Here is a 27,551-nt window from a genome sequence, read left to right as displayed (position 1 = left end):
GGACCAGATAAATATGGAGATTACAATTTTCTGATTCACTCTTTCGTACAAGGCCACAAGATTCACCTAGGAATGCTTGAGAATTTTTTTGTATTTAATTTTGCTCTTGTAAAGTAATAAGAAACAATTATATATTGTCCTTAATGGAGACAAGCAATCAGGCTTTGTCATTTTCTCAGAACTCATCCTCCCAGCTCTGGAATTCTGTAAGAAAAGGCCTGAGTATATTCAGGGTGATAAAGGTAAAATACGGTATTTCAACTCTCAACTGTTTGAAGAATTCTACGACTGTGCCTATCATTGTGATAATAATTGTTATTCATTTATTTTTCATTTACATGTGCTGTCAGGTCCCATACTACACACACACACACACACACACACACACACACGCACGCACGCACGCATGTGCTGTCAGGTCCCATACTACACACACACACACACACACACACACACACACACACGCATGCACGCACGCACGCACGCACATATAAAGAGATAGCATGTGCCACTGATTCTTCTATTTTCTCCAAATTTGTTATCATTTTAATCTGCTTGCTTATTGAGGTTTCTGTCTTTCATATTGGAGACTCTTCAGATGATCAGGTGATCTTTGGCTGTCAGTTTCTATTTGAGAATGGGATACTAAATAGCTAATTGAATATTCTGTGCAGAATGTATCAGCATGGTCGTCACTGTAGGGTGATCTAGATAGTTTGCTTAGTAAGGGAATCTTTGAGTCTTTTCTCTTGCTTTCATCATAGTCCCCAGAAAAAAAAATATCTTCCACTATTTTAATGTTCTATAGCAGGGGTGGAGGCCTCACGTCTTCATTTCAAGAAGCCAGGGGAGGGAAGAGGTTGGATACCACTACCTTCTTTACAAAATTTTTTTAGGTTTTTTTTTTTTTTTTTTTTTTTTTTTTTTCCACTTTGACTTCCCTACTCTCAATTGCCTGGGCTCCTGAATCTAGGTTCCTGTGTTTTGGCATTTCCAGGGAATAAGTGTCCAGTCCTTGTCCAGTTTGGGGAAGAGGATGCTCATGTCAGTTTCCAGTCAGTGTTGAGTTTACTTTTTTATTTTTATTTTTTTGTCTTTTTAGGGTCACATTCATGGCATATGGAGGTTCCCAGGCTAGGGATCGAATCGGAGCTGAAGCCATTGACCTATACCACAGCCACAGCAACACAGGATCTGAGCCACAGCTCACGGCAACGCCAGATCCTTAACCCATGATGCAAGGCCAGGGATCAAACCTGCATCCTCATGGATACTAGTTGGGTTTGTTCACTGCTGATCCATGATGGGAATTCTGAGTTTACCTTTTTATTAAATAGGCTTTCAAGCAGACCTCCTATATTCATCCACTCTTCAACCTAACTTCCAGAGGTAGTGTGTATCACGAAATTCCTTAGCTTCTTGGGCTTCTGCAGGTCAAATCTGGTGGCTTCTTAGCTTTCCTCACAACTGACTTAGGATTCAGGTCACTTAGGATTGGTAAATCAGTTACCATTCATTGTTCTTCTAAAATTTTGTTACTGCTGTCACCTTTTACATGTTTTTGGCCTGTGTCTTTTTACCCCTTCTACCTCATGCTCATCAGGATGACAACTATCTCAAAAACAGAAAACAGCAGGAGTTGGCAAGAATGTAGAGAAATTGAAAGTTTTGTGTGTTGTTGATAGGCATGTAAAAAAATACATCCACTATGGAAAACAGTATGCTAGTGCCTCAAAAAAAAAAAAAAAAAGTTATTATTTGATCTGGCTTTCCATTCCTGGATATATAGCTAAGAGAATTGAAGGCAAGACTTGAAGAGACATACGTGTACACCCATGTTCAGAGCAACACTGCTGGAGTTCCCTCCATGGTGCAGTGTGTTTAATGACCTGGCTCGTCTCTGTAGCATTGTCGGTTCAATCCCCTGCCCCGTGCAGTGAGTCAAGTATCCCATGCAGCTGCCGCTGTGGCTTGGTTTCGATCCCTGGCCTCAGAACTTCCATATGTCACCAGGGAGGACAAAAAAGGGAAATAGTTATCACTACTCAACATAGTCAAGTGTCCAATGATGGATGAGCAAATAAAATGTGACATATACGTATAATGGAATATTATTCAGCCTAAAAAAAGGAACTTCTGATACATGCTGCAATATGGATGAACCTTGAAGAAATTATATTAAGTGAAATAAGACAAGCACAAAAGGAAAAATACTACATGATTCCACTTCTATAAGTTATCCAGAGTAGTCAGATTCAGAGGGAGACAGAACAGTGGTTACCAAGGGCTGGGGGAGGGTAAAATGGGGGGCTATTGTTTAATAGGTTTGGAGTTTCACTTTTGCAAGATGAAAAGAGTTCTGGAGATGGGTGGTGGTTTTTTTCAGGGTGAATTACTTAATTGAACACTGAGCTGAAAATGGGTAAGATGATCAATTTTATATTATGAATTACTTAATTGAACACTGAGGGTGAATTACTTAATTGAACACTGAGCTGAAAATGGGTAAGATGATCAGTTTTATATTATGTTTATTTTACTACAATTTTTAAAAAAAGGAATAACCATTTACTTTTATTTCACTCCCATCTTGAGGGAAAGAAAACTAATTAATGCATGCAATCTTTTCCTTAAATAGAAGTCCATTATTCCCTATTTTATATGAAGGTATTTGGAAGTTAAATGACTTTCCCAGGTCACAGAGCTAGTCGTTTGGAGGTGAGGATTTGATCCTTTTCTAGGAAGAAGACTGGGGCTCTTACCTGCTGTGATACATAGATCCGTGCATTCTTTCAGTAGCCAGCAAATGTTTATTAGGCATTTGCTTTGTTCCATCACTCCTGAAGGTATCAGTGAGCACCAGTGTTTAGCTTTGATGATATAGTGCGAGGAAGGGACTCCCTACAATAGCAAGAACACGTATAAACAAGACAGTGACAATTCCTAATACCTCTTAGGATGAAAATAAAATGCTGGCTGCAATGTGGTGGGAAAGACTTTTTGAGTTGAGACCTCAACATGGAGATGATTTCAGCAATGTGAACATGTGAGCAGGCATGTTCTTGGCATAAGAAACAGCATGTGTGTAGGTCTAGGGAAAGAAAGAAGCATGGCTCCTTTGAGGAAGTAAAAAAAGACTAATTTAGCAGAATGTAGTTAGGGGATTGGCAAGAGATGGGGTAAAAGATTTTAAAACTCCGGAAACTCAGAGTTTCCCTTGCGGCATGGTGGGTTCAGAATCCATCTAGTACCCATGAGGATTTGGGTTCGATCCCTGACCTTTCTCAGTGTGTTAAAGGATCCAGCGTTGCTGCAAGCTGCAGTGCGGGTCACAGATGTGGTTTGGATCTGGCGTTTCTATGGCTGTGACATAGGCCAGCAGCTCCAGCTCCTATTCAACCCCTAGCTCTGAGAAGTTGCATATGCTGCAGGTAAGGCCCTGAAAAAAATGTAGAGCCTCATAAGCCTTAAGTCAGTCAAATGTTTCTTTCAGGATGATAACAGAAAGGAGGGTTTTCAGAAGGAAAATGACATGACGATTTAGCTTTTTAACATGCACTTGGCTTTCACCACATGCTTACCCTATAGCAAGTGCTTAGGTGGACACCAGAAATGCAGTAATGAGCAGACACTGTTTCCCACGAAGAAATTACTGTCTGGTAGGGAAGAAAGAACAGACAATGCCAGTAAAATAGAACCGGATCACCCACAGTGTGCACTCTGGGACTAGAGATGATTTTTAGGAAAAAATATCCCATGATCAGTATAGAAACCTAACTCTGTTTAGTTTGGCATTTTCCAAATCTGTTTGCACCAAGAGCTTCCTTTAAATAACATCTTCCAGCAGCTTTTTGAATTCACGGAGTGTGAAACACGCTTTGGGAAACACTGAATTAAGGGAAGATGATAAGTTATACACTGGGTGTGATGGCTATGCTGAAAGGGAACCTAGCCCAGTTCAGCGTGTGAATCAGAGAGGCATTCAAGGTGGCCTTCTAGGAGGAAGTGACCCCTGAGTTGCTGCCCATAGGAGGAAGAGAGGTTAGCCATGTGAAGAAGCAACGAAGCATATTCCATAGAGAAAGAATGGCCTGAGTACAGACATGGAGACCCAAACAGCCACCTCTCATCCTAGGAAAATAGAGGTATAAATTTCAAGCAGGAAGAGGATCCATGTGCTTATTTTGCTCTGTGGTGGAAAGAGTTGTTTTCAAATGGAGACAGAGTAGAATGCAGGTTTTTGTTGTTGTTGTTTTGTTTTTCTTTTTATGGCCACACCTGTGGCATATGGAAGTTCCCGGCCCAAAGGTCCAGTTGGAGCTGCAGCAGCTGAGGCCTACACCAAAGCCACAGCAATGCCAGATCCAAGCCGCTTCTGTGACCTACACCACAGCTCATGGCTACATGAGGCCCTTAACCTGCTGAGCGAGGCCAGGGATCCAATCCATATTCTCACAGACACTATGTCAGCTTCTTAACCCACTGAGCCACCACGGGAACTGCTATAATGCAGTTTTCTTAATCTGGGTTTTAATATGAACTGCCGATTTCTGTTGTCCAGGAGGCCTTTGTCCTCTATTGCCACCATCTGCCTATCTGACCTTCTCCAGTCTCCTTCCCTGCCCTGCGCACGCTGTGCAGCTCTGTCTTGGGAAGGCCGGACAAGACAGAAGCCCCTCTCAGTGCACCTTTCTGGCCTGTGTCAGTTGGCTCAGCCTTCCTGGAAACATGGACGTCCTACTGGTACTGACAGCCCTGCCGGCACCACCACGTCTGTCTTCACATTGCTTCCGAACCCTCACAAGGTTCCTTTTTATAACTGATTGGTGCAAGGCAGCATAATTCGAGGATGTCACACTTCCCACAACTGATCTCATTCTCAGCAGGACCCAAGGAAGTGGAAAGGTCCCCCCTCCGCCTGCATGGTCTCCCTCTGCGCCCAACTCCTTCCATTTGGCAGACAAAAGCCTCTTTCCAGGGGTTAGGCTTTCTTCATTGTTATTAGGTGATTAATAAAAATAGACTGGCGATTAATTAAAAAACTGGAGTTCCCATTGTGGCTCAGCAGTAACAAACCCGACTGGTATCCATGAGGATGCAGGTTTGATTCCTGGCCTCACTCAGTGGGTTGAGGATCCGGCGTTGCCGTGAGCTGTGGTGTAGGTCACAGATGCAGCTTGGATTCGACCCCTAGCTTGGGAATTTCCATATGCCATGGGTGCAGCTCTAAAAGGACAAAAAAAAAATAGTCCCCACTTTTTTTTTTTTTTTTGTCTTTTTTGCTATTTCTTTTTGGACCACTCCCACAGCATATGGAGATTCCCAGGCTAGGGGTCTATTGGAGCTGTAGCCCAGGGCCTACGCCAGAGCCACAGCAACCCAGATCCGAGCTGCATCTGCAACCTACACCACAGCTCATGGCAACGCCTGATCGTTAACCCACTGAGCAAAGGCAGGGACCGAACCCGCAACCTCATGGTTCCTAGTGGGATTCGTCAACCACTGCGCCACGACGGGAACTCCAGTCCCCACTTATTGATCACTTACTAGGTACCAGACACTATGCCCAGCATTTTCTATTATATAATTTTCAAAACCCTAAGTGTATGTTATCGATTCTCTTTTATAAATGAGGAGAGGGGGTCTGGAGAGTCACTTGCCCAAGGTCACTCAGTTGGTCAGAAGAAAGGCCATTATTTACACCGAGGTTGCAGTTGTAAAGTTCACACATCAAGTACACAGTGCCATTAAAAACTCTAATTGTAAACATATATTTTCTGGAGATTTTGTGCTCACATCTGTTTGTGCCTCAAGCTCAGCAGGGAGCTTTTAAAAATGAGGATTCTAGGGCCCCACCTCATAACTGTTGAGCTGAAGTCAGATGGGGCCCAGGGAATTGGCTGCTGTCAAAAGCTCTCTGGGTGATAATGCAGTGGTTTTCATCAGAATCACTTGGAGGGTTATGCTGGGCCCCACCCTAGAGTTTCTGCTTCGCTTTGGGAGGTCTAGAAAGGCCTGAAAATGTGCATTTCTACTGGGTTCCCAGGTGCTGTTCATGCTGCTTTTGGGGAACCCTGTGTGATGACACTGGCCTGATGCATAGATGAAAAATGAAGGAACTCAGCAACGTGATAAGAAAAGGAGCATGAGCATTTGGAAAGCAAACACTTATGCCCTTTTCTTCTCTTTCCTTAAGCCCTTGAGGTTTTATTTGGTTCTGACCAACCATTTTAATTAAGAAATAGGAGTGGGATTTGCAGTCAGATAGCTGGTGTCAATTCCCAGCGTCACCACTTACGAAGGCTCTGGGCTTCAGTTTCCTCTGCTGAAAAATGGAGATGCTAATAGCTGCCTCCAGCAATTTATGAAATGGCATTTCAGTCTCCATCTCTTCCCTTTCCACTTAGCCTGAGAAAGACTTGCAAAAGTGCAAAGGCTTTACTTTGTTCAGGAGCTTATTTGAGCTAAGGAAGGATGCTAGCTAGTGTGTGAATTCCTTTGGTGAATTATTTAGGTCTGCAAGAGATGGTTTCTCTTCTGACTCTCTTGCTTTCTCCTTCATTGTTCCCAAGAGTGTATGTGAAGAAGGAAAACATTGTCTGTTGAATTGTCTGCCAGTTCAGGGCCTGGGGCATTGGCTCTGGGGAGATGGTCATACCATCCTTTCATTGGGTAGCAAGGCTAGAGGTTACTGAGCAGAATTGCTAAGGGCATTTACAAGCACTTTTGGAAGATTGTCATTTTCTCAGAAGGAAAGAGTAGAACTAATAAAAACACCTGAGCTTTGGGATATGGGTGTTTCAACTCATTGGCCGACAGAAAGGAAATGGGCTTTGCAACCAGAGCAAAAGGATCCTAACTCCAATCCTGCTGTGTTTTTGTTTTTGTTTGTTTGTTTTTTTGAAGAGGGTGGGACCCAGACAAGTTACAGGTCCATCCTATGTTTTGGTGTCTTTATGTACAATATGGGAATGGCGGCCTCTCCATCACAGGCCTAATAAGAGTTTAAATGCAATAAGAGCTGTAAAGTACATTGTGCCACATGCTTGCGTTGCAGCTGGTGCTTAGAACAATGTGGCCTCCTTTCCTTGGACCATTATTTGCTTCTATATAACTTCTTCTCTATGGGGAGAAAAAGAAGAAAATAAAATATTCTTGGAAAATCAGTTATGTGCCTTGCAGCGTGCTCGCTAGATCCTTTTGCATTCATCATCTCATTCATTTTTTCACAGCATTCCTTTTATGTACTGCTCTTCCCAGCTTGTATAAGGAGAAACAGCAGTTAAACCCATAACCCACATTCTTATAGCTGGTAAATGTTGGAGTAAATTTCGGCCCAAGTGTGTCTAAATCCAATCCCTGGGCTCCTTCCATCCTATCTCATTGTCTGAGCAAGGAGCCTAGGACAGCGTCCATCGAAGGAAGAAGATGCAGGTGTTTCATATTCAATTCTTACGTCTGTAGAAAAGTATTCGTACGTTTGCCTTGTTTTTCTAGCTCCTTAAGAGCTACTGGGCTGGAGGATGTCGGACAGCCTTTTACGGCTTCTGCTGTTCAGTGAAGGATAACAGAGGTGCCATTTCTAACTCCTCAGCTAATCCATGGTGCCGTGTGGGTTAGGATATGTTCAAAGATGTTCTCTATGGTATTTTTTTAAATAAGAAAAGTGAGAAATGACAGTGTTGAGTTTTACCCAAGCCCTGTGCTCCTGGAAAATAGTGAAAGTTTATAAATGTCCCCAAGCTTTTTGTTCCAGGAAATGGCCTACAGCAGAGGTTTTTCCTCTCCCATATGATTTGGATAAGATTCAGGGATGCCTTGTTTGTTTACTTCTGACAAGACCAGACACAGACCCCCCAGATTCCTATATTCCTGATTAGCTTGAACTGCTTGTCCCCAGTGATCAACTGGAACAAAATGCATGTTAACCAAACTTTGTCCTTCCTCAGGCCCCTGGACTTTGTCAGTCTGGTCCAGCATACAGCCCTCCTTAAGAGTCCTGTATTAGTAAGGGTTCTCCCGAGAAATAGATTGATACTGTGTGTGTGTACGCGCGCACGTATTATAATGAATGGGCTCTTGGAGTTCCCGTCGTGGCGCAGTGGTTAACGAATCCGACTAGAAACCATGAGGTTGCGGGTTCGGTCCCTGCCCTTGCTCAGTGGGTTAACGATCCGGCGTTGCCGTGAGCTGTGGTGCAGGTTGCAGACGCGGCTCGGATCACGCGTTGCTGTGGCTCTGGTGGAGGCTGGTGGCTACGGTTCCAATTAGACCCCTAGCCTGGGAATCTCCATATGCCGCGGGAGCGGTCCAAGAAATAGCAAAAAGACAAAAAAAAAAAAAAAAAAAAAAATGAATGGGCTCTTGCAGTTGTAGAGACTGGTAAATCCCAAGATCTACAGGGTGATTTGGCAAAGTAGAGCCTCAGCCGAGCTGATGAGCTCCAGTCTGAAGGCTGGCAGGCTTGCGACTCAGGAAGAGCTGATGTTTCAAGTCCAAAGGCAAGGAAAAAAGCCCATCTGCTAGTTTAAAGGCTGTCAGGCAGGAAGGATTTTCTCTTAGTGGGGGTTGGAGGTAGAGAGAGTGAGATGTCGGTCTTTTTGTTAGATTCAGGCCTTCGACTGATTAGATGAGACCCAAAATCCACTTCACTCAGTCTGTTGATTTAAATGTTAATCTCATCCAAACACACACACATACACACACACACCTAGAATCATGTTTGATCAAATATCTGGGCACCCTGTGGCCCAGTCAGGGTGACATACAAAATCAACAATCACAGGTCTCTCCTCGCCAAATAGACTGTCCTCAGGGTAAAATACTCTCTGATCTACTATCCAGTCACACCACACACCATACTTTCATGCCATTTCCCCACACTTTGTTCTTAGCCTTATTTACTCTGTCAAATAAAGGCCATTTTGGTCTAACTCTTGGGATACTTGCAGATTTTGTGGTCATAATATTCTCTCTATTGCAATAACTTCCCCTCCCTTACTGCAGAAGCCCTTCGGCCCCTTAAAATAACCCTACTAAGTCCTTCCTTCCTAAGTCTGTGTCTGTTGTAAATGTCACAGGAACAAACTGTCTGAAGCTAAAGATGAGGTTAAATAATATGCTACATCCATATTATAGAATATGATACTTTTTCAAAAAGCATGCACTCTACTCACTGATGAGTAAAGAACCCTGAGTTAAAAAGGCAGATTACAAAATTACATACTTGTGATATCCCTTTTATATAAAATTAAATACATGGGTATCTTAATATTTTGCAAGAATATTCTGTCTTAGTTTCAGTGGTAGTTATCTCTGGGAGGAGGCAAATAAATAGGAGGGTGTTTTTTTTCCCTCCCCTCTTATTGCATTGTTTGAATTATCTGTAAAGTAGTTGTATAATATTTGTAAGCTGAGGAAAACCCATAGTGCATCATAGCTTTGTGATCTTGATTTTTGTTTAAAAAACAGTCGATTCTGTTTATGCAATCCAGGGCCTGGTGGGCCAGCCTCATGGACACCCTGCTCCATGGGTGTCCACCCTTGATCACCTTCCAGAGGTGGCACAGTCCCCACAGTTTCTCTAAAAGGGGGAGTCTTGCATGGCCTGTCTCGTTCCCCTCCTGGCTGAAGGCAGTGAATGAAGCCTGTTGGAGATCAGGGCTGCCTCCCTTGGCCCTCAGTGCTCCCTGGGAGCCGTCCCTGCGGCCACTGTGAAACAATGAGATGGCTGGTGACACTTCTGGGCTCTGGGCCAGCCTGCCTTTTTCATTTTGCCCAAGGTCTGTTCATTCCCCAGGTCCTGCGTCCAAAGAATGAAACTTTAAAATGGAGATATTATGGAGTTAAATGTGTTTTATTTACAAAGCTGAGGCTCCCTCTTCCCTCACTTGGGCATTTTCCCCCAAAATCTCCTTGAGCCTTCTCCCTCCCCTCCACATACACACTGGATGACCTAGATGGAGATGTAAATGACATTAAGTTAGAGCATCATTTTTGGAAACTTCTTTTGCTCAATTCCCATGGCAACATGGTTAGGGCTTCAGGGATTTTACTCTGACTTTTGGCTAAATGCCAACCTGGCAAATTCCACTCCTCCCTATGGGTCCTGCAGTGCCAGTGTCCTCCTTCACTCAGAATGAGGTCATTGTCTTTGTGGTTAAATAGTGGACACTTTCTGCTCTTCAGATTTTGTACTAAGTACAGCCTGAGAGGCTTGCAGTTCTCCCGCCCCAGATTACTAGCCCTCCCCGCCGTAATGCCTCCATACTGGTGGTCTCTCACCATTGATTAAGTTCTAGATTTGAACCTCCGTTCCTCATCCCCTCAAGAGCATCCATCACTTTGGGGCATTTCCTTCTCCAGTTGAACCAAATCAGATGTATATACTGACTCTTTTTGGTCCTTGGAAAACAAAAGTTTAAAAACCATGGCCCCATTCCATTTCTTTATATATTTGCAATGCTTCTGGGCTTTGGTGATGAGAGAATCTAACAGCTTAGGATAAACAACAGCAAAAGCTTATCCCTTTTTGTGTTTATGTGCAATATTTCTTTGTAGCCTGGCTATTGAAACAAAACAGCTATTAAACTCTAGGTGAGTTCTTCATACCAGCCTCTCCTTGCACAGTTGAGTTCCTTATACGTTCGTTCCCCTCTCCTTCTTTGTGTGGATATTTGTATGTCTGTATCTGTGTATTTATTTCCCTCCAGAGGATCTCAAAACAATAAGACCCTGGTCTTTAAGTATTATCTCTGTCTTGTTGAGCTCTACTACTATTAAACCTGACCAAAGGGACACATTGTCCTCTGCCTTTCGTCTAGTCATTGTCCTCTAGTAAATGAATGGTTGTCAGGACAACAGCATAGAAGGTGAAGGGTCATTGATAACCACATGAATTCTTTAAACACGATGAAAGCAAATGCCAGTGTGTGCTGGAAAGCCATAAAAGAAGAGGAAAGTTTGCAGACAGGTCCTTCCTTTTACAAATTTGATACTCCCTTTAAAAATTAGCTTCAGTTGGAGGTACTCATATTTTATTAGAAATCCTGAATCAAGGGATCGCCCTTGTTGGGCACTATGCTTGTCATTCCAGCATATTAAGCCAGGAATAGCACCCCCTACCTGAGGGCCTGCATTAATAACGAGTCCAGACGCCACCATGGCAGTTCTCCTTGTGTCTTAGTAAATGCCCAATACATATCGTAGGAATAAGTGACCTCAGGTCTTTCTAGTATCCCTTTTCGATGGGTTTATGATTTATATCTACAAAGAAACTGAATTCAGAGACCTTAAGAAACTTTTTCCAAGGCCCTTAAAAGTTTGTGGTTGGATATATACACAGAATTAGAAAGCGATTCATTCTGACTCCTGAGACTACTCTCTTTTTATTATAGTACACTGCCTCACTGTAAAAAAAAAAAAAAAAAAGGAATAAACATTTTGAAAAGGCAGAATACTCCTAAGATTGAAGTGTTGAAGTATACGCTTTCCAAAACAAGAGTAGAAAACCTTTTTCAAAGGTAAACTAGTTGGGAAGAAAGAAAGAAAGAATATGTAATTTAGTGCTCATTGAGAATAAGCAATTAATTCTGCCCTCCAGGGGTGAATTTATGTCTAGCTTATTTGCACATGAAAGTACAAGATTGGCTTCATTTATATGAAAGTAAGACATCTGGTTGGGAAGTGAAAAATTTGGCCAATTACCTGAATCATGTTTGGTCTGCACGATGGAAAAGCCCCAGATGTCTTCAAATCACCAGATGTGTGGTGGTGTGTGTGGTTCACACCGGACCCACCAATTGACTTTTTTCATGTGCGAGCTTGCTGTTTGATGCTCCCATTGTTAGAAGCTGGAATCATTCTGTGAACCAGCAGTTTGCAAACAGTAGTCTAGACTAGAGATCTATGCTGGCCTCGGACAAAGTGTTCAGTGGTGTGTGATGGGATAAGAAAATAAAGTCATAAAAGGACATGTATTTAATTTAAGAGAATCCCTTTATTTTGAGATCATCTCATCTCCCTCTTCTTTTTTTAGTGATAGGGCATTTTGTCAAATGATCTTGATTCTAGGATTTGTTTGTTTGTTTGTCTGTTAGCTACACCAACAGCGTGGAAGTTCCCAGGCCAGGGATCCAACCCATGCCACAGCAGTGACCTGAGCCGCTACAGTGACAACTCTAGATCTTAACCTGCTGCACCACAAGGGAACTCCTAGGATTTGTTTTTAATGCATCCAGGGGACTAAGTAAAAAATTAAGTCTGCGTCAGTCCTCAGGTTTTTGTTTTTTTTAATGTGTTTTATTTTTTATTGGATTGTGCGAAAAGCAAACAAAACTGGGAAGAACCACTGCCCTAAACCTGGTAATGTCTTCAGCACAGTGACAGCTAAAATATTTTCATAGATTTCCTGAATTTGCCTTCCCCTAGCAGTGGGAGAACTCTCCATGGCAGAAATGTTTGCCTGTGTCTTAAAAGCCTTGGTCATCTTCATAGTCAAGGGTTTGACAAAATCATATTTTTTCCTTTTGCAGTAAGCATTCGGTCCTTAAAATAACTCTAAAGGGAACACCTTCAGTGCTTTTTAAAACATTTCACTCTGGAGACCTGCCATGGAGATACGACCACGGGGAGACACTTTTTGTGCTAGAAAACTGAATTCCATCACTGTGAATATTTTAACAGCTTTCACAGTTTCTGCGGTTTGCTCTCGTAACCCCCAAAGCGTCTATCTCCACATGCCCTAACATCGTCGGTCTCTCCTCAAGCTTTATAAACGTAGCCAGAGTGAACTGAGTAAGCACTGTGCGCCATACCCCTACACCAGCCGTATGGAGGCTTAACAACCTTGCTCTCTCAGGTTCATCACGCATTTGCCTTGTGGCAGACGGCATCCTAAAGTGCCTTTTTTGCACCGTCTTGTCAGATTCTCACAACCGCTTTGGAAGAAAAATAGCATTATTATGGCCTTTTTAAAGGTGAGGAAACGGCAGCAGGGAAATTGAATCACTTACCAGGTCACAAGCCCTGCGATTGGTAAAGCCAGGATCCCCACTCAAGCCTGACCACCTCCTAAGCTGACCTCTGGAGTGCTCTGCCAAGCTTCCTTCCTTCTCCGGATATATCTTCCAAAAGAACTCTACCCTCAAGGCGGTTAAAATCTAAAATATAAGCATGAGGCACAAGGAAAAAAGCCATTATGTAAAACAGAATGATGTAATTTCAAGAAACATGCTGCGGGATTGTAGAGGAAAGACTGATTAATTATAATCTACCCAGGAAGGGCTCTTGGGAGGTGGCCTTAGGCTAGGTGAGGACAAAATAGGGCATCGGCAATTATCTGGAGAATTGGGTCACTGTGGGTGTCAAAGTAGATGATTTCCAGCTAAAAAGACTGCCTGTTATGCTCTGAATAGTTCAGAATTGGCTGCCTACACCGCTGGAATCCACTGGGTTCTTGCCAGCGCCCCTGTTCTCCCTGTGACTTACACCCTGGCTTAGGTGTACTTCCTGCTCCAGATGGGGAAGGGGGTGGGTGGCACTGTCACTGCAGGGAGTATGAAGAGGGGGAGGAAACCTGCCTCTAGTTGGGAGCCTTACGGTTCAATCCAGACTCTGCTGCCATAGCGAGTGACCCTAGAAAACCCACCTCCCTCTTTGGGTTCAGTTTTCTCTTCTGCAAAAGGAATACACTGGAGACGATGGTCCCTAGGGGTGATTCGAAGTCCGGCATCCCTTTTTGGAATCTATGTAGGAAAAGAGAGGAAGGAGCTAGAAGATTCAGCGTGTTGTGATTTCATGTTCCTGGACGTGACCCACCATGGGAGCCCCTTGTAAATGAAGCTGCCTTGCTTTTATATCCATGGCTGTCCATATGCACTTGAGGTCATTGTTCCTAGCTCCACTCTCTCCCCTGTCTCACCAACGGGGTATAGTGGGAAGATCTCAGAGTTTGAAATCTGAGAATCCTGGATTGAAACCCTGCCCCTGCCCCTCATCAGATAGGTGACTTTGAACAAATTGTGAAACCTTTCTGTGCTGTTTATTTCTACAGCTGAAACATGGTGATTCTAATACTAGCCTCATAGGTCTGTTGCTTGCATGGAAGTGAAAAATGAAAATTACCAAGAACAGTGACTGAGAGTTTGTGGGTTTCACTAACTGGGCACTATTATTATTAGGAGATTTATCTTCCTAAAATACAAGTTGTATATGCCACTCTTTGGCTCACTGATCTCTAGTAATTACCAATTGCGTGTTAGAACAAGTCCAGACCCCTTGGCCTGGTGTCCATCCTTCCTCAGACCCCCTTAACTAAAAGACCTAGGGCTTTTCATCTATAAGCCGACTACCATGCACTTCTTGAATTAGATGCAAGCAGCCAAGGAGGTTTGAGAGTCTCTGTTTCACTAAGTATGACATCTACATTGTCTTATACCATAGTATCATTGTACCTAGTGAGAGACTTGAGCCTTCTGGTCAACCATTTTCTAGGCACGTGCATAGGACTTAGTACATTACATTGTGCCTGAGTGAGAGAGGAGAGTGAATCACTCGTGGGATTATACTAGGAGTTATGTTCCTTGCCTCAGTAGCATTCAAGAGGTAATCTTGAATCCAATCTCTGCTCCTTACTCTCCCAGCTGCTGGTATTCAGCATCATATATGTGCATAGTATTGTTTTGCCTAAGTTGATCGATCTGTGCTTTCTGCCCTCTTCTTTCTAAAAGAAATCTATAAATTCAGTTGAATGAACATTACTTAGAACTTAGATTGTGGACACTGCTGGGTTCTAGGGGGAGGGGAAATGATAACACAGATAAATTAAATCATCTTTGATCTATTCTTTGTCCAGGAGGAGAGAGAGGGAAAGAGACGCAGGGAAAAAACAAAACACAGCATACAAGTCATTCAAAATTTGATTTAAAATGTATGGTGTGTTTATTGATTAAATACCTACTGTAGGTCAGAATACAAGGCTATATAAAAATACGTAAAAGGGAGTTCACATTGTGGCTCAGTGGGTTAAGACCCCAACATAATGCCCATGAGGCTGCAGGTTCGATCCCTGCCCTTGCTCAGTGGCTTAAGGATCTGAGGTCACCACAGGTTGTGGCATAGGTAACAGATGCTGCTTGGGTTTGATGATGCCGTGACTGTGGTGTAGGTCTGCAGCTCTGATTTGACCCCTGTCCCCAGAACTTACATATACTGCATAATACATAAAAGACAGTCCAAATCACAGAAGAACTTATAAGACTGTAATAGTTACAAGATGTAATTCAGAAAAGGCACTGGTTGGGAATAGTGTCTACTGAGAATAAGCCTATAAGGGCAGGGACTCTTATCTATCTTGTTCTTTAATGCATTTTCAGCAGGACAGCAGTGCTTGGTACATAGTAGGTACTTAGTGAACATTTCCTTAATGAATTACAATTGATGAGGATATCATCAGAAAATTATTTAATCAGCTATATTGCAATAAAATTTTTTACAAAGTTAGTAAAAATATTTAATCAATAATTTAAAATAGAATTTAATAAAATGGAATTGAATTCCTAGTGAAAATGATTCTGGTTTTAAGAGGGAAATGAATGCTTAATGTTTCAGCAGATGTCTTTCAACAGGTGGCTGAACATGTCAGGTTGGAGTTTTTCATTACTTTCTTGGACTGAGTGAATTGTTCTGGGCCTTGGGTACCTTCCATTCAGGAGTAAGAATTGCTGGAATGTTTTTCATTTAGTCTTGTGTCAGTCGTGGTTCCAGGTCTAGAAAACTCCCTAAGCCAACCTGCCCAGGTGAGATCTCTATAGAGGGATTTAGGTGCTAGGTACAGGTCAAGCCCCTGACTCTGACAGTTCTTTTAAATCAGTAGCCAGTCGGAGTTCCTGCTGTGGCTCAGTGGTAACAAACCCGACTAGTATCCTTGACAAAGTGGGTTCGATCCCTGTCTTTGCTCAGTGGGTTAAGGATCTGGTGTTGCTGTGAGCTGTGGTGTAGGCTGGCAGCTGTAGCTCCAATTCTACCCCTAGCCTGGGAGCATCCATATATTGTGGGTGCTACCCTAAAAAGCAAAAATAATTAAAAAAAATATTAATAATAAATCAGGAGGCAGTCTGCTGGCCATCATGCACACACAATGGCACTATTTTTTGTGGGTTTTTTGTTTATTTGTTTTTTGGTTTGTTTTATTTATTTATTTATTTTTTCCATTGAGGGCTCATGGTTCACATAACGTTGGGGCTCTACAAGAATTGGACCAGGTCTTAACAATCTTTGAAGCTACGCCAGGACATAGTATGCCTGTGTAAAACAGCAAACTCATGCAAAGTACCACAGTCATTTGAAATTACCTCCAGCCTATTGTTTGAGAGTTGCCCGTTCTTGTTTTTGTTCTCCCTTCCCTACACCAAATTGAAAGTCCATTCAGTCCGAAAGGACTCTGCAGGCAGGGCAGGATGTCACTTAGCACTGTCCCGGCCGATCCAGCTGACCTGTTGACCTTGGCAAAAATGAGCGGGGACTGGGGGTCCGGTGCCAAGCACAGAGGGACCAGGGTCGCATACCACCCACGCCCAAACCTCTCGCTGACATTTCCATGGGCTCTGAGCCAGCTCTCCCCGCTGGGTTTCATCTCCTGTTTGTAGGAATACAAAGGAACACTGAACCTTCCAGTTAATACAACACCCTGCCCCCACCTCCCCCTTCCTGGAGAGGATAACAGTTCTGTTGACCATTATAATGCATTTTCTGTCTCCCAGCAATCCACACAGTCATTAATTTCTGCTGCTGACGTCAGGCAAGAGGATTATGTGTGTGTCTGAAACTGTTCCCAAAGTGCTCATTAGTCATAGATAATTGAAAAACTGGTAGGGGAGGATTTGGTGTAATAGTAGCCCCCGCCTATGAAGAGAGACGGCAACCACCGGCTAATTGTAGGCCCCAGCGTGTGACCCTCACACCGACTCTGCCCATCGGAATGGGAATCAGTGGCCATGAGCCCAGCAGCCCTCAGAGCGGTTGCTTTTTTACACCCCAAGGTGAGCTTGTGTTCACAGGAACAGAGGCCACAGCCAGAGCAAGGAAATACGTGAACGGGCCTCGGGCCTCTCTCCTGCCTTCAGGCTGAGGAACAGGGTTTAAAAAAGGTGTGCAGTGTTCTCCCTAGTGGAACTGTGCGTTTATTTTAACTAGCTTGTCTCGATCATGAAAGACATACAAGGCCAGGGTACAGAAGAAGCCCAAATGACAGCCCTTCCCTGGACCCGAGTCTCCACTGTAACAATATTCTGCATATTTTTTCTAGGATTTTTCTGGGAGTGTATGTGCTTAATTTCGGTACCGTTTAATACAAGTCACAAATGGGATCTTACTCCAATTGCTATTCTGCAGCTTGCCACTTTCCCTTAACTTATCCTGGACTCCCTTCCACATCCATACTTTTAATTCTTCCTCGTTCATGTTAACGGCTGTGAAGTGTTTTCTGCTGAATACATGTGCTCTAATTTGTTCACCCTGCATAGAGTTAAGGGGGCAAATACCTTTGGAAATATTACAGAAAAACTACGTTCAAAGTAGAGCAATTAGAAGGTATAGGTTAATTAAAAAAAAAATGAAAAACACGTATTTTCTCTCTCCAGGGAAAACCTCTTCTCTGTATTGCTTCCTTAGGAAGGGATTTTTACAAATAAATCCATCTACATCTCTGTGGTTGTTTTTTAAAAGAAGTCTTCTCTGCTACTGTTTGGCAGCCTGCTTTTTTAGTTGGCTTGATTGTTTTAAAGATGAAAATGATTTCCTGTTCTCGCCTTTCTCTACACTGCAGGTTTATCTTCTTAAATGATAAATCAGGGAGCTCAGAGCTGTTGGTCATTGGGGCCACACTGCCTTAGTTGGCCCTGCCTGAGGTCCCCTGCTCTTGTCCAGGTGGCCACAGGTCCCCTTGCCTACCTGGTGCCCTTTTTTGCCAACATACCGAATGCCTCACACCCTCTGTGCTCATCGGGACTCCCTGCAGTGAACCCACTTTCACTCTAATGGCATCCGTTTCCCCAAGCACTGAAACCAGCAATCGGCCACCTGTCTTTCCAGACCAAGCTCGGATGTCACCTTCCTCTTGATTTCCTGCCCTCGCCAGTGCTCTGAGACCACCACGCACATTCCACCTTCAGAGCTTTTATCTACAGTCTTGAGGGCCTTGGTTTGCACAGACTGCTGTGCAAGCCTTCTGAGATCGGAGGCTCGTCTTTCACTCATTCCCCAGCACCCAGATCTAGGCACAGGGCAATGGAAAATATCTGGGGCCTTCATCATAACCATTGTCTTGAAATGTTCGCTGAATGGTTGAATGAAGAAATGAAGAGACCGCAAATGCAGAGGCTGTGAAGTTCTGATGAAGTCTGGGAAAACCGATGCTGTGATTCATTGAATGTTAGGGTGAAAGAAGAGCGGAAGGAGGATTATTTCTGGAAAAGCCTGCTTCTGACAGCTCCTCTGGTCCCCTCAGTGCCCCTCGGGCAGATCGGTTGTGATCTGGGGTGATTTCTCAGAGATTTCCTCTTATTTCTATCCTCCTCTCTTATGCCAAGCTGTTTCCAGCTGCCCCACACCACAGCCACAGCAGCTTGGGATCCAGGCCACATCTGCAACCTACGCGAAGCCAGATCCTTAACTCACTGAGCAAGGCCAGGGATCAAACCGACATCCTCATGGATACTTAGATTCTTAACTCACTGAGCCATAGCAGGAACTCCAAGAGTGTTAATCTTTGTGCATATTTATTTTCATTACTAGACTATTGGATTGAGGAGAAAGCTGGGCTCACTTGCCCTAGGTTGGGTTCTCTGGAAGCTGATGCTGAGACAGATTCGGGGGTAGAAGATTGAGGGTTGCCATCTGGGAAAGGAAGGAGGATGGTAGGATTGGACAGAGGGAGAAGTCAGACATGATCCAGTCCCAGGACACCTTGTCTTCTAGAGTGAATACCCCCCTTCCTGCTCTGCTGAGTCTCCAGGTGTGGCCGCCCTGGGAGAGGCGCATGACCTCCTCAAGGGGACCTGAAGGAGCTGGCAGCTGGAGCCTCTCTGCCAACCCGACCACCCACCAGGCAGCAAGTCCACCCTTAACAGGGATCCAGGTGGTGTTGTCTCCCTAACTAGCATCCTCTCTGTATCCAAGAAGCCACCACGACAGGCTCTTTCTTGCTCCACAAAAGCCTCTGTTTCTGCATCTCACTTGCCAGTAACCTCTATGAAGGCCCTCCTGTCTTCTCTGGTTACTGAGTTGTCTTTACTGTCGTTTTCCCTTACCCCTTTTTGTCATCTGCTGCAGTGCTGCCAGAGAGATCTTTAAAAAGATGCAAATCTAGGAGTTCCCGTTATGGCTCAGCGTTAATGAACCTGACTAGTATCCCTGAGGATTCAGGTTCGATCCCTGGCCCCACTCAGTGGGTTAAGGATCTGGTGTTGCCGTGTGCTGCAGTGTAGGTCACAGATGCAGCTTGGATCCTGCTTTGCTGTGGCTGTGGTGTAGGCTGGCAGCTGAGCTCCAATATAACCCCTAGCCTGGAAAATTCCATATGCCTCAAGTGTGGCCCTAAAAAAAAAAAAAAAAAAAAAAAAAAAAGGCAGATATATGACTGAGAGTCTGGATATAGGGACTATATTCAGCATCTTGTAATAAACTATAATGGAAAAAATTCAGAAAAAAGAATATAAATTTATACATGTATATATAACTGAATCTCTTTGTGGCACACCTGAAACTAATACAATACTATAAATCAGCTGAACATATATATGTATGTGTGTATATATATGTATGTGTGTATATATATATGTGTGTGTATATATATATATATATATATATATATATATATGCAAGTCCAGTCACCTCATTCCCTGGCTTAATGCTCTTTTTGAAGCTTACAGTAGCCTTTGTGATAAATTCAGACCTTAGTCTGGCTTTCCCTGCTTTCCTCTCCACCCACATCTGCTCCTCCACCTGCTGCCAGGCCTCACCCCCACTTGCTTGCCAGGTCACTCAGCCCTGTTGGTGGTCTCCCTTCTCACTTGGTCTTTGCTCAAGATTCTACCTCTGCTGGGAAGTCTACCTGTGCTCCACCCCCAAAACATGTAATTTGAATCCAGATCTTCTGGCTGCAAGCCCAGGGCTCTCTCTGCACTTTCTAAATTACTGTCCAGAAGGCTCGGAATTATGCTTTACCTAGCTAATCCTTTTCTGTCTTCTGAACCTTTTTTTTTTTTTTTTTTTTTTTTTAATGAAAACGACAGCCTTTATGTTTGTGAATACTGGGGATGAAAGTGGAAGAAAAGCTCCCATTTTGACCTTCCTATGAAAATTGCCCTTTAAAAAATTTTTTTGAGTGTACTGGGCATGATTTCTAAATGGTACCACTTTTTAAACATATATAATGTTTGCTCTACAAATACGTCTCTTGATTCTTTCATTCATTTAGAAGCTGCACCAAAGCGTAATGTAAAGAATAAGAGCACAGTTTTGGTATCCATCAGAGTGGAGTCCGTGGCCTGTGTTCCAACACTAATGCTACGTGACTGTGGAGAATTTCCCTTTATGAACTTGACTTTACCCATCCCAGTAATAGTAACCACATAAAGAATGTTCCCATAGGATTATTGTGATAGTGAAGTGAGGAAATGCATGGTATGTCTTTAACATGGTCCCCAGTGGAGAAGAGCTCAAAAGATGGGATGCTGCCTGTTATATGCTTAGTACTAGATGTGGTAACATGATTGAGTTGGTGTCCATCCAGAGTCAGACGGTCCACAGCTTAAGGGTTCAGCTCTCTTCCAGGTTTCTGCTGGCTGGACAGTTAAAGCAGACTAGAGGTGCTCTTTGCTCTCCACCCAATCAATTGAGTACATTGATGTTATTCTCTGGACCAGCACTGTCCCAGAGAAATACAACATGAGACACATAATGTCATTTAAGATTTTCCAGGAGTTCTCATTGTGGCTCAGCAGGTTAAGAACCTGACTAGTATTCATGAGGATGCAGGTTTGATCCCTGGCCTCTCTCATGGGGTTAAGGATCTGGCACAGGTGCAGCTTGGATCCTGGGTAGCTTGGCTGTGGCTGTGGCGTAGGCTGGCAGCTGCAGCTCCGATTTAACCCCTAGCCCAGAAACTTCCATATGCCATGGGCGCAGACCTAAAGAGAAAAAAAAAATTAATAAAAATTAAAAAAAATAAAATTTTCCCAGCCACATTAAAGTAAAAAGACATAGGTGACATTAATTTGAGGATATCTCATTTAACCTAATATCTCCAAAATACCATTTCAATGTATAATTGGTCTAAAATTATTAAAAAGATAGTTATAGTCATTTTCTCTTATGGAATCTTGGACATCTGTTGTGTATTTTCTGCTTAGTACATCTCAATTCAGACACTAAATTTTCACTGTAAATACTTGATTTCAATTTCTTCAGTTCATGTTGAAAAAGTAGATTTGCACATCTATGTTGTTGCAAACATACTTAAAAGTTTTTTCAGTAACTGAATTGTGTATCGGTTTTTAAATATAAATTGAAGTGAATTAAAAAGAAATCAATTTAGAAGCTTGGCTACTCCAAACACATTTAAAATATTCAATCCGTATGTGCCCAGTGGCTATACATCGGACAGTGAGGCTCTAGAAGCCATGAGTGGTTTTAGTCTTCTGCTTCTTTTTCTTAGCCAAACTTTTTCAGATTGGATGAAGTATGATATATGGGTAAAATGGTGTTGTGGAGGTGCTTTGTTTTCAGTTAGAGGAGGTTGGTGAGCCGTTCACCCTCTGCCTCCTTTTAACCCCACCCTTCACCCTCAGAAGTCCTGAAGTATCTCTGCCCATCCCTGGAACCCCATGGAACAATTAACAAGTGGTAGAAATCTTAGCCCTGAGGAACTCACACACATTCAGCATCTTAGATTCTTGGAGCTCAGAAAGATCTTAGCATATATATGGGTCCACCTCCCACCTCCTCCTTGCAGTGCAGAAATATTTATTATAAAGACTCAGCCTCTGCTAACCACCTGGGAGCAGATGGATCCCTTCATTCTATTCTGAATTACATGCTTCTCTGTGTCCAGCCCTATCTCCCTAACTAGGTTGGGCCAAGGACTGCCTTTTACAGTGCCACAGCGCCCACACAAAGCAAGACAATCGATAAATTCTTCACTGAGGGCCTGACTGACTGCCGGAATTCAAGGTCACTTTAAATATCAGGGTCACTGCATTGCACAACTCCAAAGAACACCATTCAAATTGTATTCTATGGCTGTGCAAGTAGCAGCCTGGTAAAGTTTGCAAGACTTAAGCTAGGCTCTCTTTTCTTTTTTCTTTCTTTTTTTTTTTCAGAAACTGAACACATCTATTTTATTAGCACCCAGATCAAGAAATCAGACACGAACAACATCCCCAAAGCCTCTTTCATGATCCCTACCAATCCCAGCCATTACTCCCCACTTTATTAAGGCATCATTGACATGTAAAGCTATACATATTTAATGTATGCAATTCAGTGAGTTTGGGGATAAGTACACACCATGAATCCATCACCACCATTAAAGCAATAAACATATTCATCACCTCCCAAAGTTTCCTCCCTCCCCCTTATTTTATTTTTTTATTTTTAGGGCCTCAACTGCCACACGTGGAAGTGCCTAGGCCAGGAGTCCAATATAAGCTGCAGCCACTGGCCTATACCACAGCCACAGCAACATGGGATCAGAGCCACAGACCTACACCACGGCTCACAGCAATGCTGGATCCCCAACCCACTGAGCAGGACCAGAGATCAAACCCCAATCCTCATGGACACTAGTTGGGTTCTCAGTCCGCTGAGCCACAGTGGAAACTCCCCTGCCACTTTATTATAATTATCTTTGCGTGTGTGTATGTACTGTAAGAAAATTTAATATAATATATACACTCTAAGCAAAATTTAAGTATACAATACAGTATTGTTAGCACAGGAACTATGTTATATGTAAATCTCTACATCTTCTTTAAACTTGCAGAACTGAAACTTTCCACTCTTTGATTATCACCTCCCCATTTTACCTTTCCCTGGCAACTGCTTTTCTACTCTATGAGCTTGATGAGCTTGAATATTTTAACTTCCACATTTAAGTGAGGTCATGAAGTATTTGTTTTTCTGCATCTGGCTTATTTCGTTTAGCCTGATGTTCTCCAGATTCATCCATGTTGTCACAAAAGGCAGGGTTTCCTTTTTTTTTTAAGGCTGGATAATATTCCAGTGTGTGTGTGTGTGTGTGTGTGTGTGTGTGTGTGTGAGAGTGTGTGTGTGAGTGAATCGCGTTTTCTTGCAGTTTTTCTTGTTGTTGATTTCCAGTCGTATAGTGTTGTGGTTGTAAAACATGCTTGATGTGATTCCAATTTTCTTAGTTACCGAGGTTTGATTTGTGGCCCAGAATGTGATCAGTCTTAGAGAATGTTCCAAATGCACTTGAGAAGACTGTGTATTCTGCTGCTTTTGGATGAATTGTCCTATAAATATCTATTACGTCCATCTAATGCTTCATTCAGGGCCTGTGTTTCTTTATTGATTTTCTGTCTGGATGATCTGTCCATTGCTGTAAGTGGGGTGTTAAAGGCCCCCACTATTATTGTGTTATTGTCAATTTCTCCTTTTAAGGTTGTTAGCAGTTGCTTTATATATTGTGGTGATCCTGTGTTGGGTGCGTATATGTTTACAATTGTTAATTCTTGGATTGATCCTTTGATCATTATGTAATGTCCTTCCTCATCTCTTAAAATATTCTTTAAGATATATTTTGTCTAATATGAGTATTGCTACTCCAGCTTTCTTTTGATTCCCATTTGCGTGGAATATTTTCTTCTATCCTCTCACTTTCAATTTATATGTGTCCTTAGAAGTGAAGTGGGTCTCTTGAAGACAGCATATATATGGGTCCTGTTTTTGTATCCATTCAGCCAGTCTGTATCTTTTGGTTGGGGCATTTAGTCCATTTACATTTAAGGTAATTGTGGATATATGTATGTTCTTATGTTGCCATTTTATTAGCTGTTTTGGATTTGTTTTTATTGCTCTTTTCTCTTCCCTTCTTCTATTCTCTCCTCTTGTGGTTTGATGACTATGTTTAGTAATATATTTGAGTTGATTTTTCTTGTTTGTTTGTGTATCAATTGCATATTTTTGGTTTGCAGTTGCCCTGAAGTTTTGATATAGGAGTCTATATATGTATATGAGATTGTTTTAAGTTGTTGTTCTCTTAGTTGCAAGTGTATCCCCAGTATCCTGCATTTGTACCCTCCTCTTCTCATGGTTTCTGATTTTGGTGGCATAATCGTGTGTGGATGATTTCCTGTCTTTACTGAATACATGCCTTTACTAGTGAGCCTTGTCATTCGCGGTATTTTTATTTCTACTTGTGGCCTTTTCTTTTCTGCCTAGAGAAGTTCCTTTAGTATTTGTTGTAAAGCTGGTTTAGTGTTGCTGAATTCTCTCAGCTTTTGCTTATCTGTAAAGTTTTTGATTTCTCCTTCAAATCTGAATGAGAGCCTTGCTGGGTAAAGTGATCTTGGTTAGAGGTTTTTCCTTTCATCACATTAAGTATATTGTGTCACTCCCTTCTGGCCTGCAGATTTCCTACTGAAAAATCTGCCAATAACCTTATCGGGGTTCCCTTGTATGTTATTTGTTTCTTTTTCCTAGCTGCTTTCAATATTTTCTCTTTGTCTTTAATTTTGGTCAGTTTGATTAATATGTGTCTCATGTTGTTCCTCCTTGGGTTTATTTTATATGGTATTTGTTGTGCTTCCTGAATTTGGGAGAGTGGTTCCTTTCCCATATTAAGGAAGTTTTCAGCTATTATCTCTTTGAATATATTTTCCATCCCTTTCTTTCTCTCTTCTCCTTCTGGCATCCCCATAATAACAGATATTGGTGCATTTAACATTGTCCCAGAGTTCTCTGAGACTCTCTTCATTTCTTTTCAATTTTTTTTCTCTTTTCTGTTCTGCATTAGTGATTTCCACTAGTCTGTCCTCCACCTTGCTTATTTGTTCTTCTGACTCCTGTATTCTGCTGTTGGTTGTTTCTAATGAATTTTTTATTTCAGTTATTGTATTTTGCACCTCTGCTTGCTTAAGTTTTAAATCTTGTATTTCTTTGCTCAGTGTTTGCTGTAAATTATCAATCTTTGTCTCCAGTTTGTTTCCAGTTTCTTGCATCATCTTCAGCATCATCAGTCTATAATCTTTTTCCTTGAGGCTGATAATCTCCAGATCACTTAGGTGTTTTTCTGGGTTTTTTCCTTTCTCCCTTAAGGGAGTTATGGTTCTCTGCTTTTTCATTTTTATAGGTTTTTGGTATGGTGTCCCTTTTTTGCAGACAGTAGAGTTGTAGCCTCTCTAACTTCTGGTGTCCGTCCCCTTGTGGCTGAAGTTGGTGTGGGAGCTTGCTGTAGGCTTCCTGAAGGGAGGGACTAGTGCCTGCCCACTGGTAGATGTGGCTGATTCCTATCCCTCTGGTGGGTGGGGCTTTGTCTCTGGGTGAGATTAGAGGTGGTTGTGTGCCTGGAAGGTCTTTAGGCAGCCTGTTTACTGATGGGTGTGTCTGTGATCCCACCTGGATTATTGTTTTGTTTGGCCTGGGGCTTCTCAGCACTGATGGGTGGGGCCAGATTTTCCCAAAATGGCCACCTCCAGAGAAACACACGCTGATGATTTTTCACAAGAGCTTTGCCTCTAATGTCCTTCCCCAACAACGAGCCATGGTCACCCCCTGTTTTCCCAGGAGATCCTCCAAGAACTGCAGTCATGTCCAATCCAAATTCCTATGGAGCCTCTGCTTTGCCCTGGGACCCAGTGTACATGAAAGCCTGTGTGCACCTTTCAAGAATGGGTTCTCCATCTCCCCAGTCCCATGGAGCTCCTGCACACAAGCCCCACTAGCCTTCAATGCCAGATGCTCCAGGGGCTCTTTCTTCTAATCCAAGATCCCCAGGCATGGGGCCTTTACATGGGGCTCCAAACTCACACTCCTGCAGGTGAGTCTCTGTGATACAGTTACTTTCCAGTCTGTGGGCTTCCCATCCGGCAGGTATGGGGTTGCTTATATCATGTAATCACCTCTCCTACCTCTTGATGTGGCCACCTCTTTGTCTTCTGGAGTAGGATATCTTTTTGAAAGTTTCCAGTCCATTTGGTTGAAGGTTGTTCAGCATTTGGTTGTAATTTTGTTTTTTTGTTTTTTTTTTTTTGAGAGAAGTTGAGCTCTAGTCCTTCTATTCCACCATCTTAATCCTCAAATCTAGACTCTCTTTTCCAACTGAGAAAAATTGTTCAAAAATCCTTTATTGGAACAAAATAATTCTCTCCCTTATTTTCTAACAGGAGATAACTATGTAAGTCAATTTTCTCAACTTCCTTAGGAATATACATTAATCAAGGAGTTTTATGGATGGTAATGTGTGTTTGTGTGTATGGTGTGTGTTTGTGTGTGTGTGTGTGTGTGTACAGTATGCTGGTAGGGCTGCTCTGCTATGAGGCTCGTTTGGAACAGTTTGACCATTTTTAACCTAGTCTCCAAGAGGCCACTGTGTTTATGTCTTTTGGAATTTCCCATGAATGGAATAGTTCTCTGATTTGAAAGATGCCTTAAAGCTCTTGGCTTTGTAAAAGCACCCCAGAGCATGACCTGTGGGAGGAAGGACACACACCTAAGTCACCCAATGAGCACAGGGACTCTGTGGCTGCATGGTTTCCATCTTCATGACTTTGAGAAAAGGCAGAGGAGGGAGGAGGGGCAGAGAGGTTCTCTTAAGAAAATTATCTGTTTGCTTTTGTGTTTTTCACACTGACAGGTGTTTATTTTTTCTCATGTCTACCCAGGAAACAAAGTGCTGCCTCCTGGAGCTTCTCTTGGAAGTGGGCTCACACCAGAGGCTGCAAAGGACCTTGGCCTTCCTGCTGGAATTGCCGTGGCTGCCTCACTTATTGATGCCCATGCAGGAGGACTAGGTAATCTCTTACTCCATGCCCCCACCAATGCTGTGTTCAACAGAATACTCCTCAGAACTGGAAGACACTATTCTGTTGTTAAAGCAAAGATTGAGAGTTGATGATTCAAGATATAGTTTAAAAAAAAAAAAAAAAGAAAAGCCTTTTCTTACAGCTAGGCTTTTGGGTAGAATTACAGAACTTTTCATCAAATATAGAATTCATTTATATTTTTATTTTTCCATACAAAAAATAATAGAAAAATGATCTGAGTAAATATCTGGATAGTTCTTTGGTTTACTGAAAATTTGAGAAAGATACCGTAACTTCCAGCTAGCATGTATGATGATGGTGTAGTTACCTCTACTGTATTCTTCTATACATACTCCAAAAACCTTACAAGTCTATAATTTTTACTTTCATGGTATATTTGGCTTATATCCAGTTGCTTCAGTGCATTCTGTATTTTATCTTCTAAATAACTCTCCATCCTGGCATTCCTGTATTCATTTACTCATTCATCAAAGACCCATCAAACACTTA

The 27,551-nt window shown here is 42.6% G+C and overlaps 1 protein-coding gene across 24 annotated transcripts in view; it reads left to right on the top strand.

Moving 5' to 3' along the window:
• The window catches only part of FGGY (FGGY carbohydrate kinase domain containing), a 458,257-nt gene that overhangs the window by 197,397 nt on the left and 233,309 nt on the right, over positions 1 to 27,551 (top strand). For all 24 annotated transcript variants that reach the window (XR_002345479.1, XM_021097811.1, XM_021097810.1 and 21 more), the window contains one exon: positions 26,901 to 27,029. Coding sequence is in view for 23 of the 24 variants with exons in the window: in XM_021097811.1 (XP_020953470.1) it covers positions 26,901 to 27,029 (129 nt within the window). In the remaining variant the exon portion in view is untranslated. The remainder of the gene's footprint in view (positions 1 to 26,900; positions 27,030 to 27,551) is intronic.

The sequence above is a fragment of the Sus scrofa genome, chromosome 6, assembly GCF_000003025.6.
Source record: "Sus scrofa isolate TJ Tabasco breed Duroc chromosome 6, Sscrofa11.1, whole genome shotgun sequence".
In the NCBI taxonomy this organism is placed as follows: Eukaryota; Metazoa; Chordata; class Mammalia; order Artiodactyla; family Suidae; genus Sus; species Sus scrofa.
This window is presented reverse-complemented; position numbering and strand designations above follow the sequence as displayed.